This window comes from Poecilia reticulata, chromosome 21 (genome assembly GCF_904066995.2).
Source record: "Poecilia reticulata chromosome 21, P_reticulata-male-v2, whole genome shotgun sequence".
Lineage (NCBI taxonomy): Eukaryota > Metazoa > Chordata > Actinopteri > Cyprinodontiformes > Poeciliidae > Poecilia > Poecilia reticulata.
The window spans coordinates 17,029,899-17,046,072 of record NC_088850.1 but is presented as its reverse complement, the minus strand read 5'-3'; the positions used below and the strand labels follow the sequence as shown (position 1 = coordinate 17,046,072).

General features: G+C 40.3%; 1 protein-coding gene across 5 annotated transcripts in view; it reads right to left on the bottom strand.

The window, feature by feature from the left end:
• pak5 (p21 protein (Cdc42/Rac)-activated kinase 5) overlaps positions 1-16,174 on the bottom strand; it is a 70,385-nt gene that overhangs the window by 27,774 nt on the left and 26,437 nt on the right. For 3 of the 5 annotated variants that reach the window (XM_008398331.3, XM_008398330.3, XM_081602071.1), the window contains 2 exons: positions 10,538-10,761; positions 8,710-8,754 (listed from right to left, as the gene is read on the bottom strand). In XM_008398331.3, the coding sequence (XP_008396553.1) occupies positions 8,710-8,754; positions 10,538-10,741 (249 nt within the window). In that variant the 5' untranslated portion in view covers positions 10,742-10,761. Of the gene's footprint in view, positions 1-496; positions 669-8,709; positions 8,755-10,537; positions 10,762-16,174 lie in introns of those variants that run through there. The other 2 variants (XM_081602072.1, XM_008398333.3) reach the window with 2 other exon arrangements.

Below are 16,174 nucleotides of genomic sequence, written 5' to 3'. Positions count from 1 at the left end.
AGAGTACCATCTTGGAGCTCTCTCCCAATGTTTGCAACACAGACTCCAATAAAATGCTTAGCAGATGTCGACATCAGCGACTTCATTCTTCCTTCCTTATTCTGTAGAGACAAAGGTTTGCATTTTAACCTCTGAAGCAAGGACTGGGTGACCCTCGGAAATCAGGAAGGCTATTTTTAGAAGCTCCCCTTTCTCTGGCCATACGTACATCTGCACTGCTTTTGCTCTGGGCTCAAGCCTGCACCGCATCGCGAAACACGAGAACAAGAAACCGTAAATCAAAAAATGCCAAGATGAAGAGCAACATTTGTGTTCAACCACAAAAAAACAAATAACCCTTCGAAGCAAATGCAAATAAAAACGTTCACCATTGCAGCTACCATTTGGCTTGAGGTGTGCACGTAACTGCTAGCAGTAAGCACCTGTTGCTATGTATAGCCTCCACGCCTACATGCAGTTTGGAATCAGAGGAAATCTGGCACGTCAAACAGCCCACCTGTAGCTGCCTGTGGACCCGGCGTTTTAACACTGCTGCCTCTTCGGTCTTCATCCTTCCTTTGACTTGTCCTCGTCTCGAGCCTTAAAGCTTCACCAGACCTCCACTGCTCCCCTCAACCACCGAGTCCCCCTGCATGCCACAACCCCAAAAAACTGCCACCCCTGGCCCACCTGCCCTAATAAGTCCCCAAGTCTGTCTGCAGCTGCATGAGCTTACTGTAAACCGGGCCCCAAGCCCACTGAAACTATCTGCTGAGGAACCTAATGATCAAGTTTCCCCTCTCCATAACCTGCCAGTAAACTGGTGGGGGAAGCTGGACGACTGACCCACTGACATTTAGAGCAGCACCAAGGATACTTATACATGTCGAGCTAACTGACTGTTAGTTGTGGAATATTTCAGACATTTGTTATCAGTCATAACAGTCACAATTATTTTCACATATTGCATTTTTCTTTTTCTAATTTGGTGCAGCCCTGTACGCTGCTCCTGCACTTCAAAATAGGATGTTGTTTTGAAAACGGTTGTGCAATAAGCAGAAAGACACTTGACAAAATTGGCAAACGGTAGACCTAACAGGTAAGAAGAACTCATTCAGACACGGACTAGGCCACAAATTATTTTTAAAAGCCTTGGTTGTGAGATCATCAACAAGAAAATGTCTTGTTCCTTTCATATTTTTACATTGTTAAAATAAAACAGACATCAATGTGTCACGTAAACAAGATCTTCTGCATATTTGCCTCAAAATTCTGCATTCAAGTGCATATTTCTGACGTGATGTAAGTCGAGATATTTTCAGTGGAGCTATAATGGGTCTTACTGCAGCAAGCTGTTCAGCTCCCTAAAATATCCCCACCATCTCCACCTACACTCTACCTGCACTACATGTAAACCTACAGCTCAGATATCTGGGGAGCAGCAGCAGATTGTTTAAAAAATATTAAAAGATTGCACATAGAGTGGGGAATATAAGGAAAGAGCAGGCGTCCGTAAGGAAATCAAGTCAGCACTTCCAGGAGACGGTCTCTATCTTGATGTGTCAAACTAAGAATAACTTTTTATTTTCTACTACAAGAAAAAAATCCATGAGAATCGGCAACAATCGGTCTCATTCCTTAACTGTCATCAGCGCTAAGCAGCACCAGCTGAGAATACCGCCTCATTCAAGCTGTGCCAACATGACCTTCAAAGAAAATTACCTGTTATGATCTCGCTCCAAGTCTGAAAGCACAGCTTTCACGTACTCACAATGACATTACTGCAAATCAAAAAAATGCTAGGTAATATACTGTACACACTGCATTTCTCTACAGGTCTACATCTACAGTTAATTATAGACTGGACGCACACCTATAATGACTATTTAAAATGCCGTTTTTATAATTTTATACTACGGTTCTTAACGACAAGCTGAACTGATCAGCCCAAACTGGCATCAGCAGGTTGAAACTTCAAAAAGAATAAGTTAAAAAGTAAGTAAGAGAATGCTGATTGGTGCATCTCAAATCTAAAAGATTTATTCAAACGGTACTAGTTAGTTGTATTAAACTGATTACCCATCTTTCAGTCTCTTAAGTCACTGTATATTTCTGACGTTTACCTGCTTTAACACACCTGATTCAGATGATTGCAATTCAACAAAAGCCTATTAATCAACCATCAATTCACACTAGCCCTCAAGATTTAGGCCAGTGTTTCCCCAACCCTAGCCCTCAAGACACGCTGCCCTGTGTGTCTTGAGGGCTAGGGTTGGGGAAACACTGGCCTAAACGAACCAAGAAATGTAATACAAGCTTAGTGTTGAGGAAACACGAGATACCAGGGTCCAGCAGACGGCATTAACAAGCCAATAGCCCTAAATATCCGTGCAGGCATGCACAAACACATCAATCTACCAGCACAGACAAACACTAACACAGATGTCAATGTGGTAAATGCCTCATCAGCTCCAAAGGAGCCTGCGATTTACAGGTGCCAAAGCCAAAGCGTAACACAAACCTGATATTGATATAAGACGCTGCTCTCCACCTGCAGTGCTAATGAATGCAACGAATTAACGCAGCTACCTACGCACACACCTACAGGCTTGCTACGGTGCTGTTCCTTTAAAGTGTTAATATCAGGCAGAGATCATCTTGAGGTCTTTAATTAATGATTTTTTATTTACCAAGAAGAAAAAAACCTGACCGGCTTGACCTTATGTGGAAAAAGCAATCCCCTCTGCTGTTATTTCAGAAATTAAATGTTTTTGACCACATTTATTTGTTCAGTTTCACTAGCCATAAGTAGGCATAATATTTCTGCCAGGCTGAAGAATCAAGCAGCACAATTAATAACATTTATAACAATGGAATGGACTACCAAGCAATTTCTAAGGCATTAGGATGCATTTGTGCCAAATTGAGAGCTGTAATGCACATTGGCACCCTTGTGAGCTCTCCCAGGAGTAGACGACTAACTCAAGTTCTCCCTTGCTAGTGAGACTGGCGTTTATAGTTTATCAAACAAACTTTGACATCGATCTAGCCAAACATTTTGCTCTTCACCAGAAAGTCCTGATGAAAAAGTGTGTGGACATCTGCTTCAGGCCTTTAGCTCAAGTACATTTAAGTTAAAACACTTTAAGTTATAACACACATTTAAATTATAACACTTTAAGTTATAAATCACACTATGCAGTAGGTTTTTTTTGGGGGTGGGGGGGTTGCACTAACTAAACATTTGCTGACATTTTTAGAGACACACAGAGACGTTGCTAAGGCATTCTGTCCAGGGCCGGCCCAAGCCTCCATGGGGCCCTAAGTGAAATTTGGTTTTGGGGCCCTCTAGTTTTGCTAGCAATGTGGACTGGCAGCAGTCAGCAGTCCGATCATTAGACCATTCACACACCTGCTATAAACTTATTGCATTTCTGGCATTGCTGTTTACATTATGTCAGGGATGTCCAAAGTCAGTCCTCGAGGGCCCCCATCCTGCATGTTTTAGTTCTCTCCCCAGTGGTTGTAACAACCTCCTCAGCAAGTCAATGTTCTCCTTAGGCCTCTAATGAGCCATCATTTGATGCAGGTGTGTCAAACCAGGGAGAGAACTAAAACATACATGATGAGGGCCGACTGTGGACACCCCTGCATTATGTCTTATGCATGTGTAATATAAGTTACATTTATTGGCCAGTCGATTTCTGGGTGCCGATTTCCTTCGTTTTGGGGGATTGTGATTGGCCGATACTTACACCCATCTTATCCCGATTTCATTGCAAAAATCAGCCTCTGTCCTCTTCTGCTCTGCAGTGACAGACCGGCCCACCAGGTCAGGTCTGCATGTTTGCATGTAACAATATTCACCCCTCTTTTGCCAACGCAGTGACTTTCTTGCTACATTTCAGATAAAAAAAAAATTTGTTATCAGAGAAAATCAAAATCGGCAGGTCAGGCTTTTTAAAGATCGGTAATTGGCCAGAAAACTGCAATCAGTGCAGCCCATTTTAAGATGGAATACACACACATACTATTTATGACATTTTATGATTACATTAATTTCTCTTAAGAGTAACTCCAATAGTTAAAAAAATTAATTTACACCAGGGGAGTTTTTAATCCCCTGAGAATGTGGACCGGTACCGGGTTGATTCTGAGTCTTAAAAAGATTTTAACAGAACTTACCATAACTTAGAAATTTATGTAAAAATATTGTTTGTTTTAGCCACAAAATTATCAGCAGCAAACAACATATCTCCAACCACTGCATAGAATAGCTCATTGATATATTAATGCAGCAGCCATGTAGCCTGATGGAAAACATTTTGCTAGACAATGTCAAACATTGAGAGGTTTTAATTATTCTTATCAAACGTTATCAAACACGCCGTTTTGAAGCAAAAAAACAACAAACAAAAAAACAACTCAGAACTATACAGAGCCAAGCAGGAGAATCGACTCATTTCAAGTTAAAACTCGGCTTCACACAAAGACGCTGGCTTAAATGTTTGGCTGTTGAAATGAACCCTTCAAGGTAGCTATAAAGCTAATTTTCTATTAGTAGCTACACAAATCTCTTTATAAACATTACGAAGACATATTAAAACAAACCTTTATCTTGGCTTTTTTTCTATTCTCCCTCTTTTCTCCCTCCCTGAAGGATATGTCCTTTTTGAGGCATTGTTTTGCTAACTTAACTTCTGACCGGAGCTGTGGACGTTTGGATACTCTACGTCGACGTTGCACGAGCTCGTTACCGTCGAAGCGTGCGGTACCTACCGCGGCCACCAGATGGCACCCAAGAGCAATTTAATTGTTTTCCCTTTGTCCATAAAATAAGAATTTCTACATACATTATCAAATATGTTATTGTGAAACAAATCACTTCATGGTGAAATTGTCTGTTTTTGTTATTATAATGGCATAGAAATCGTTGCTAAATAAAAAATCTGCTCCACTGAGGGGGGCCCCTTGGTGGCCCTAAGCGGCTGCTTAGTTTGCTGAGTTCTGGATTAGCATGTGTGCTAACGGCTGGCGGAGACTGGGTGAAAGAGTAGATGCGAGAGAGTGAGGCCTTTAAGCTATACAAATTATCGGCTGAGGTGAGCAGTCCGGCGACAAAAACTACAAACCTGCGAATAAACAACGAGCGAGGGAGCCTGAGGCCACACTGACCGTGTTTACATGCTCATTAGATATCGTCTAACGGTAGCATCTACACGCCGACAGGTTAATATGCGCATTCAATATGCCAGCCTTTTACGGCCCCTTGTCTGAATGAAGACATCTCCGGAGGTGTGCCAGACTTGAGGCGGCGTTATTCACGCCCTCCTGGGGTGAGCATAAACACTTTCACACACAGCCGACGTAGAAAGAGCTGGAGGCAGTGGGGGGAGAGAGTCTGCCACGAAGAACAAGCTAACATTAAGTGTCACAGCATCCAGGCGAAGATATCGAGCCACGGGTGGGACACTATAAATAACAGAGCCCACTTTGGAAGCCATGGTCTCACACACACACACACACACACGCACGCACACCAGTACTGATTTCCTGAAAACCGTCCGTACATCTAATAAAACAAATCTCGAAAATATAGATCAAGAATTAATCTTGTAGAGTGAAACTTGTACACTGACCCACGAATCTGTGGGTTTCCATATCCTCCTGACTACCAGTAGTTCATTTTTGTCCTCTGTAGAGGACATTTCTAAACTTGAATATCTCCCACACCCTGCATTCTACTGAATTAATTCCTTTTGGTATCTAGAGAGGACATTTAGGGCTTTTCAATGATACATGTGAAGGGGTGGGACTTTGGTACATACCTTTTTCTCATTCATAAATATGGCTTTTTGGTTTAAAATTTTGTTGGAATATTCTAAATAAGTCTTTTAGCAGCATACTAAAAACATTCTATGAATTGTTTTGACTGTATTTTATTGTAGTATTTAAAAGTTGAAAAATTGTCCTCTGTAGTGGACGCATCATATTTCAAAAATAAAACCTTTTTTTTTTCAAAAGAAATATTTTCAGTATTCTAATTACCTTACAAAGACTGCGGGATTTTAAAAAAATGTTGATTGGTCAATACTTTTTTTTCCTGGTAGCAGGTGGTTATAGATGCGAGTGACCCAGATTTAATATTTTAAGGGTTAAAACCTGTCAGACCAAGAGAACAAAATCCAACCATGACATTAAACTGAATATTATGTATTTCTGATGCTTCCTGAGAGATTGCATTTATGTTCCCCTTGTTTACAATTCTGAAATGAAAAATGTAAAAAAAAATGTTGGGAACGGGAAAGTCAATAAGGGAAAGCCAAGGTTATAAAAGGAATAACCTTGGCAAATCTCACACCTTGTAAGTTATTTTGTTATTTTCCTCTGACCATTTTCTCCGCCCAACAAATGCATCTTTTCACATTTACTTTTCCTTGTTTCTTCAAGATTTTTGGGAGGATCAGAATATTTCTCCAGATTTTTTTTTATCCTCAGGGCACAATGTGAGCATACATTTCGCCACTTTTAAAGTAAGTCCACTGAGGGTTTTCCACTGAGGGTTTTGTTGATCCCATTGTAGAAATAAATCAGTCATTTTGGTTGGCACTTCTTTAATGATGACATGATATAATATTTTGTTTCCAGCATTTGCAGTTTCTTTTTTCAGCCTTTAGCAAGTTAAGTGAAATTGAATCACGTAGCCATCAGGCTGTAACAGCCATCAACTCATTTGAGTTTCAAAGTATGAAACTCAAACATGACATGATAGTTTTTATTTAAAGCAAAAATATTAACTGTATTTCCAACTGTTGTTAATTTGTGACATATTTATTACAACTGCTCTAATAATATTGACCTTATTTTGTGGTATGATAGCAAAAATAGAAAATAACTCACTGCTAAATTTAGTTTTTTTTTTTAGTAGTTTTTATAATTGTATTTCACACCTTTTTGTTCTTCTTACTTTAACAGAGCAACAAGTATAAAAAGCTGATAGCAAACCTGAAGTCAGCTGGTTAAGAGATAAGTCGCTCCCGGCTTGTTAACAGTTTTTAAGCAGCGTTAGTTTAACCATCCAACCAACTGACTAAAGATGACAATGAACGCATTAAAGGATAGATATTAATTACATAGATTTTACGGGATTACACATAATTACTTCCTGAAAACCAACATGATGTAATAATGACTAAATGTAAAAAAAAAAAAAAAAGAAGCATAAATCGCCCTGAAGAACAAAAGCATGAATGATTTATGTAAAATATTCATTACATCAATGTGCGGGAATTTTATTGGGGAGAATAAGATCGTTTTACCTGGAAGAGAAAAACAAAGTAAGGTAAGTGATAACCTTGAAAACACTTAGTCCAAAAAATAAAATAAACTAACAAAAAACAGTAAAAAAAAAAACCCCAAAAAACACAAATGAAATTCAAGAGGCAAGACTGGGGAATAAATGGCAAGTGCAAGGAATATAAAACCACAAATACAGGACAAGGACAGCTGTTTGCTATCTTTTTTATGGTTTGGAAAGAGAAAGCTGGTTAAAACTTCCAGCACTTTCTCTGGAATCTGATTAAAATGAATTTACGTCACAGAAATGATGTTACTTTATCTTGAGTGGCTTTACACTGCAAAGGTCCAACTCCCAAATTTACAGTGACGGTGTGAAAAAAAAACAAAAAAACATGATTTTTTTTACTGGAGAAAAGAAAAGACAAGTAAGCTCATCTTGAGACACATTTGAAGTTTAGTGGCTCCAAAGACTTGCAAGATTTGGGAGAATATTTTGGACTAAAACTAATTCCTTCATTTTGTGAAACAGCTTGGACAACAATTAATGTCTCAGCAAACCATCTGCTTGGAGTAAGCAATGCTTTGCTCTGATTTCATCCTAACCTGTTCATTCGGTTTTAGGAGTTGAGGTCAGTCTGATCATCACCTGAAGATGCCGAAAAGAAAGTGGAGCCTGACAAAAAAACATCTCTGATGCCCCCCCTTTTACAAATTTGCCGATGGTTCCCTCAACTTGCAAACAGTCGTGTGCCGTCATGATCCGGCATGCTAACTGTGTTTTAATGCGTTGGAAACAGCAGAGAAAGGAAAAGAAGAGGACAGGAAATGTCCCTCCGCCCGCCCCAAGCTTGAGCAGCTCGAGTTCAAAGACGACATGAAACGAAGGGTTCCTCTAACACATGCAAACCCTCCGTGACCCATTTTCTACAGAGCTCTGGCCTCCGTCAGAGCAGAATCAGCTGCCATGACAACATGCACTTCACATCACAGCAACCATCATTATCATCATCATCATCATGATTATCTTCATCATCATTTTCAATGGTGCTCTGCAGCAATTGGGAAAACAAAAGGGAAGCATGCCGCCGGAGTTTAAGTCTTATCTTTCCTACGGAGGTTTACATGCGCAAGACAACACAGGAGGAGTGGGGATGGAGTTCTAAGAAAAGACTTTCGGCACAGCGATGTGGTTATGTCATGGGTGGAGTCGTTCTCCGTTTCTTCCCTGTCCCTGCTGACATTCCACCTCCACCTGAAAATGCATGGCAGCAGGCAGCAGGGGAAGACATGTGGAAACAAAACGGCTGAGTTTGGACTGTGTGAAGGTGGCCGTTAGGACAGGAAAAAAATTAAATTAAAATAAAAGGAGGGGAGGAGCAGGAGCAGGAGGGAGGTAGGGGTTGAAAACAGAAAGGAAAGAGGAGGTCATACTTTGGGCAACGGCGTTTCAGACGACCGGACTTTCTGGGGAGATATCTGTGAAGAGAGCAAGAGAATTATTTTTCTTGTTTCCCCCTCTTCAGAGATATCTCCTGTGGCATATTGCTGTTCTCCGCTACTGAATTTTCACTGAGTTCAGGTGTTCTTGTCAGGAGGACCCGAAAGCGGTTCCTCTAGGACTAACAGACAATGTGGTGGGAGAAAGTGCTTCTAAGCAATACGGGCTCCTGTATGAGCGCTCAGTTACAAATGACACAAGATTTACGTTAGCAGAGAAACTGTGGCTCAATTTAAGCAAACAAAAACCTTGTTCTGGTGCAACCGACTGAAAGTTGAGCACAAGCATCAAGGTGCAATTTGAGAAATCTTCCCATGTGTAAGACGGGAGGGCGGGGAAGGCATAAATAGTCACTGACTGTTTTCAATGGACTGAACGTGTCAAAGTGACGTATTAAGCGGAAAACCAATGAACAACAACACATCAGAGGAGACACTCAGAGAGAGGAGAGGAAACAACACGTTCACAGAGGAGTAACACAGACTGAAGAGGAGCATTGGCATGCAAGATGGTTTCACATGACGGCAGGTTTAAATGTTAGATGAAAAAAAGAAGTAAATCAGATCAATTCCAGAAAATTTGGTTTTTTGAGAGTGGTTTTATTTAGATGTTTTGGGACAAAAGTGCCACCGGATTTAGCGCTGCGTCGTCTGCCATGTGCAGTGCCTTGCCAACCGCAAACTTCTTTAAAACTGAGATTTGTTTATAAAAGATCAATAAGGTAGTGTATAATTGTGAAGGCTGAAGTAAAACTGCTCAAGAGACAGGATATTGATGTCAACTAGTAACTGGTAGTTTAGAAAATAAGAACAACTAAGCACATGTTTCTTCCTACTCCCTTTCGGACATGTTACGTTGACTTTACTCTTGTCGTTGGACTATTTTGCTGTTGCTTTTGTTTTGGTTTTTTGATTTAATTATGCATGTTTGGTTTTTGTTTTCCCAGTTTTGGGAAACTGGCTAGACTTGGTGGGAAGATGGACAGAGGCAATCCTGAAATGGCCCAGTCAAAGTCCAGCTCAAAGTCAAACTGAGGATCTGTGGCAAGACAAAACTGATGTGCACCAACACGCCACACTTAATCTGACTGAGCTTGAGCAGATATAGGAAGAAGAGTCTCCACCACGGCTTTTCTAATTCTACTCTACGATTAAGTGTTTTGCAAGGCACTGTAGTGGCAATATCTCTTTAAGAGACTTTTGAAAACATCAGCAATTTTCTATGAGTAGCAGCTCCCTAAATCGAAGAGATAAAAATAGTTTTAGATCAACACTGAGAGGCAGGGAAATTGTTTCCATCAATATCAAATCAAGAATTAAGTTTTAGCAGGAGTCTTATCACACGTTTTAATAAATATTTGGTTCGATGGCTTTGTTGATCTGTAAATGTGCATCGCATAATGTCAGAGGAAACTACTTAGTGAAGGTTTAAAACATTAAAATGGAGACAACACTGCTACAATTTCAGATATTTGATTGGTTATGGTGGCCAGATTGGAGGAGTATCCATTTTGTTTCTCTAATGGAAGAGGGTAACAGGTGGGAAGAGAAGAGGTGAGAACAGACCGACACCTACACAAAGAGAGAGAGCAAAGATTCAAGACAGGAACAAGAAAACACAGCAAAAACGAAAAGCGTATAGAGACAGAAAGAGGAGGGACATGAGTGAGTGGAGACGGCGATGACAGCAACAGACGCAGACATTGGTAATGACTTGTCCTCGGCGCCCAGGCCAGATGCCCTCTGCACTTTCGTGTTGTACCTTCATTGGCGCCAGCTGGATGGGGGTGATGTAGGAGGGGTCCACCATGGGCTTTGGCCGGTTGGCGGTGTCGGCCAGCAGGCTCTGCCATTGCTGTGGCAACCCGGTGAACTTCTGCTCCCGCGGGTCGAAGCCCGTGTGGACCCGGTGCTCAAAGTTAGACGGGGCTGAGATCTCCAGCCGTTTCTTCTTCTTCCCAAACATGCTGGAAAACCCTGGCAAACCTGGCAACCCAGAGGAAAGGCACGTTAGCATGGCGCCGAAATAACAACGGACGGTAAAGGGTAAAACCTGCGTCCTTCATCAACAATTCTGTGAAAATGTTATACTCAGCTCTAGTGGCGGGTCATGTGGGCGGTTGCCCAGGGCGGCACTAGGACAGATGGATGCTAGAACCGCCACTGCTTGACTCAATGGAAAAATTCCTCATTTTGTGTTAAAAGTGAGGATTTAAAGGTGAAGGCAGCAAAATAAACTATTTCTTTTTTAAGTGTTAGACTTTGTCTCTTGAACAAATTTTATCGGTTTGGCAGGGAAAAGGTTTGGAGATTATTCCAAAGCTGATGTTGGGAAACCGCCAAGCAACAATGCAAGAGCTGAAACCAACGAATCCTCAAGTGGAAATAGATTTACCGTCTTTTCACATATGGGCGAATGCAGCCACCAAATGATAACATTTTCCACCATTCACATTTGGATCCAGCTTGAGGTTGAAAGTACGCTGCTCTCAGAGCGTCCTGTCTGTGATTGGGACCTCTGTGTGTGCCCTATTGTGATTCTGTTGGTTTGGGAATTTGCGCAGTGCCCGGTCACAAGAACAAAATGTCATGACTCTGTTGTTGCAGCTGTGAAAGAAAACTATTGTGCCAGTCTGGTCAAGGAAGCCCTGTCTCCTGACAACAGTCCACCCCACCTTCTTGTTTTCCCTCTCGCTCTCTGCTACGGCTTTGGCACATCGCTGGAATTTAATCCTCATAAAAAACATCTGCCCCCTCTGTCGCCATCTTCCAGTATTTAAATGAAAATCAGGTAAATTGTTTGTTTTAAAACAAATAAATCTTTAAGAATTTATTTGTTAGATTAGCATCTGACATAAAATATATGTACTTATTGCAAATATAAAATTTTTTCCTGCCTCTCCTCATAACTCTGAGTTATAAAGAGACAGAAAAAATAACCAGAAACATTTACACTGGCAGGAGAAAAGTGTACTTTTCATGGGCTTTCCAATTTGTCGGTTTTGGTTTAATGGCATTTTAAGGTTACAATACCATTAAGGTTAATTATTTTTAATCTTTAATTTTTATAGTTTTGACAGCATTCATTAAAACTCCAAACAGTCCCAGGAAGTTCTTGGACACTGATGATAACTGCACGACTGTTCAAATATTTCCGTTTTTAAACATTACAAAATTGCATTCTTTAAAACATCTATGCTTTTATAAAACCTGATTAAAACATATGCAGACCCAGGAAACAATTGAGTGTAAACAGAGTTTAGCAACAACCTTCTTAGTAACAGAGAGGTCACTCGCTGCGAAGTGTTCATTAAATCTGCTTTGAGAGAATGACTAACTCTTCTGCCTTGGCAGGGACTCTCTTAGAGATGCACATACTGCAGAGTCACCCGAGTAAAGTTCTCAGAGCAACTTTAAACAGACGTGGCAAAAATGCAATCATGTAAATCGTTCTCTGTCGTTTCCTTTGCTGCCGGGGGAGGAGAGCCAGCCAGGCTAAATTAGTGGCCTCAAACAGGAAAGACGGAGAGATAAATTGATGGGAAAGCACCAGGATGTGGGGGGTTGATGAAGACAGAACATGAGAGCTGAGGAGGAACATAAGCAGGAGGTTAAAGAAGAAAAAGAAAATGAGGAGACAAAACTGAGCGGCAACAAATGAATATGCAGAACGTTGCTTCAAGAATTCAATGCAGATTCAAAAAGGTGTTTTAGTACGGAGAGACCCGTTATCACACAGGCATGTTTACATATCCTCGGTTTCAATACAGTAAAATTATCATTTTAAAGTAAAAATTTGCTATTTTAGTTCGAATTTTAAAAAATCCATTAGGGTTCATTTAAACAATGAGCCACTTTTCACCATACATTTATGAGTCATAAGAAAATTACTTATAATTTCAAATCATCCGTGTGAAAAGTGATCATTAGCATAAGAGAACTTATATTGGAAGCTGATTTAACTGTAGCTCCAAAAAAGAAAAGAAATGTGACACTTTTTTTATTAATTCAATCCATTTAGCTATGAAAAATGTGATATAGACACATATGCAGCCATTTCGGCTGTTGGCTGAAATCCACAAACGGACCCAGAGATTTTGACCTTCTCGTTATTTTCAGAGCCTGTGCTTGAGGTGTACTGTGCTAAATAAAATACAGACATTTAGACACTGCTGTGATTTAAGCTAGGAGGAGTCTTCTGCAGGCATCCCTTCATAGTCAGTGCATTAAAACAAAGTTGTGGAGTGAATCACTACAACTGAATCAGAAGGGAATACGGCTTGTAATCAAGTCCCTTCACAGTAAAACATGCAGTTAGACCTGCATCTGTTGCTTACATACCGACTTCCTCTTGGTTACCCGAGGTAAAGATTGGACGCAAGGACTCGAATTTGAACAGTCAAGGCATGCAAAAGTCTGAGACGCAGCAACTCGTTTTTGTAACTCAAGTACGACTCGAGTCTAAAGGACAGAATTGAGTCCTGAGTGGGTCACACACACCTGGAATAAATGAAGGGATGGATGGATTTAAGATTGAGGATCATTTTTGGACGTGTGCGCTTAAAAAAAACAACCATCACAATTTACAATCGCTAAAGATTCAGGAGTGAAAAATGGATTTTAGACAACTGAGCAGTGACAACTTGGCTGCTCAGCAGTAAAGGCCGGTGTAGTGTACCTGCTAGAGTTTTGCTTCAATAATTCATGGCTGGCTTTTTTTTTAGCTTCATGGTTGTCTATGTTTCTCACAGTATTTAGTGTTTCCAAACAGCTTTATTAGCCTTTCTTTTAACTGAATGAAAAGTACAAAGGGCTGCTATTAACCATATGATAGCAAAAGACCAGGAAGGGGCAGCACTGAGCTACTCTGGGCTCAATACAGTCACTTCTATAGCATTTCCTTCAAAAGACTAAAGGAAAGCCTGTAAAAAAAATTCTTATTGTTTTAAAATTTCAAAATGTTTCAAAATGCAACACTACGTCCGATGAATGTAAGATGATCAGCAAACTGAAGGCTTAATTCCTCATGACACCCGCGGCTTTGGCACAGTGTTAAAACACTTACGCTATAAATTTAAAGAATTTGTTGGGGGGGGTTGTTAATACCAAATTCCTGCATCAAATAAGCTCTCAAAGACAACCATCTGAGGATGTGAACTCAAGCAAGAAGAAGAGTAAAGATGGAAGGTGTAGATTAGCTCACCTTGACAGTGTGAATATGAAGGCGTCAGCAGTGCGAACGGTCATGTTTAAAGAAGATTCTCGAGTGATAAGTGATGGTTATTAAAATAGTCCAGATCATGAGGTGAGAAGTTGGGTGAGACGGACCGCGGCAGGAGAAAATTTAACTCTGGGGACCAAATGGTCCAAAATAACCTGCTGCTGCAGCGACTGCCAGATCTTAGTGAGGATGTGTGAGTATTAACAATGAACGTGACGAAGGCCTTGTGCATGAAGATAATGTTTTAGAAAGATGAAACCTTCAGCCGGGGATAGATTTTTATTCTGCATGCGGAGTTCTGTCAAAGTATTCGCTCTCTTCAAACTTCTTCTATTTTTGCTTTCAAGTCACACTAGTGTCACACACAGTTTTATATCAGGGGGGAAAATTGGGTGACGATCAATAAAAAAGTTAAAAAAAACAACTGCTTTAGTTTATGATAACTAACTATGTTGCTTTTAAGTGCAGTGAAGAACGTTTGAGCCACTTTTCTTAGCAGTTTTCGCTTAAAGCCTTAGTATGTAAATTATATAATCAATATGTTCTTTACATATTCATGTCATGGCATTATAAGATGAGTCAGGTAATATGTAAAAAGATCAATCTCCTCTGAGTCCGCCCTGTCATCCTACTGCCATCTGCAGAAATACACCGCTCAGTCATAAACAACCAATCAGAGCCAGGACGAGTGTCTTCTATCAATCATGCTTGTGTACGTGTAACAAACACTTTTTTTTTTTTTTTTACAAAAGTTACCTACCTATTTAAAAACAAAAAGGAACAATAAGTAAAACTTTAAAATGGCAGAAAAGAAGCTTAGATCTATATTGTCTTGTTAGACTGAGGGATCTACGGCTGCAGATTGGGAATGCCCAGCAGGAACGTAAAGGTGAGCGGAGATGTGGCACTACCACAGCTAAAGGGTTGTAGCAAGGAGTGAGCGTGCAGCGTGTTGGGGAGATACGACAGGATGAGAGGAGGAGATCTGAATCAAATGGCATGTTCTGCAGCCACTCAGCAATATGGCATAAAGTGAGATCTATCAATTGAGACACAAGATAAAACCGTATAAAAAGGTAGGAGTCTTGGAATAAGAAAAAAGGAAGACTTTCAGAAAACTTTCATGTTACACCAGAACCTACAACACCTTGCTTTCAGTGCAACAAGATTTGATTGTGGTCTGTAAGCATCCGGAGCGAGAATGTGACCCCTGACCTACATGAGGCTGAGATTATTAAAAGCTTAAGTCTTGTTGTCCAAGCTCAGCTGCAAGGAGACACAACAACAAATGTACATCTGAGTGTTGGTAACACAACTGGTGATCCTGTTTACGTGCCCGGTCCAAATTTACTCCTGCAGAGCTTTTAGCAGCTCCTCTTTCACACCAGTCCAAACATTTATCAGGCGGTACTTTGACTGTGCAGGCCTCTGGGAGGAGCTACTAACTCCACAGCTTCTGCCACACAAGCACCTCTTGAGGTTAAGTTTATGGTCGGACTGTAAGAAACATTTTTGCAAAGTTCAGACTAATGCCTGAGAGGTGTTTCTACGGAAGAGTAACAATGTCACTTCATCGATAACACTGCGTCTGGACATACGTAGACGGGATTAGAGATTTGCGAACCCATAATTATGGGCGTGTAGCTGGAGTGAGCTGTGACAGCATCAGCAAACTGTAATGATTAGTCAGGCAGTTTCTATTGAACAGCACGGAAAGGGGGAGAAAAAACCCCCCAACATGTTTCAATTTGGAAAACATTTTATAACTTATTTTCTTAATAACAAAAGTAAGTAAGCTATTAAAAGTCTGCAGGTTTACACCAGGATTCATAAAATGTTTGAAAATCTTTATATGTTGCATATACTGAATGCTATAAAGTTGTTGCCATTTCATAAAAACTACTTCAATAAATCAACAACAAATTACTTAAGCAACAAAAACATTAATAAAAAAACAAAATTCAAAAATGCACCAAAAAGCAACACTTGAAACAGACACATAATTAACAAAAAGATGGTGGAAATGTCCCATCGTAGTCCTTAAAAGTTGAAAAGCCTTTTAATGATATGCTAGACATTGTATTGCTTCTACACTTTGCTGCAAAGAAGAAAAAATTGGCTGTTTGTAAATATGATATATCCAGTCATGTAAAACACGGACAGTCGTTACATGGAAAC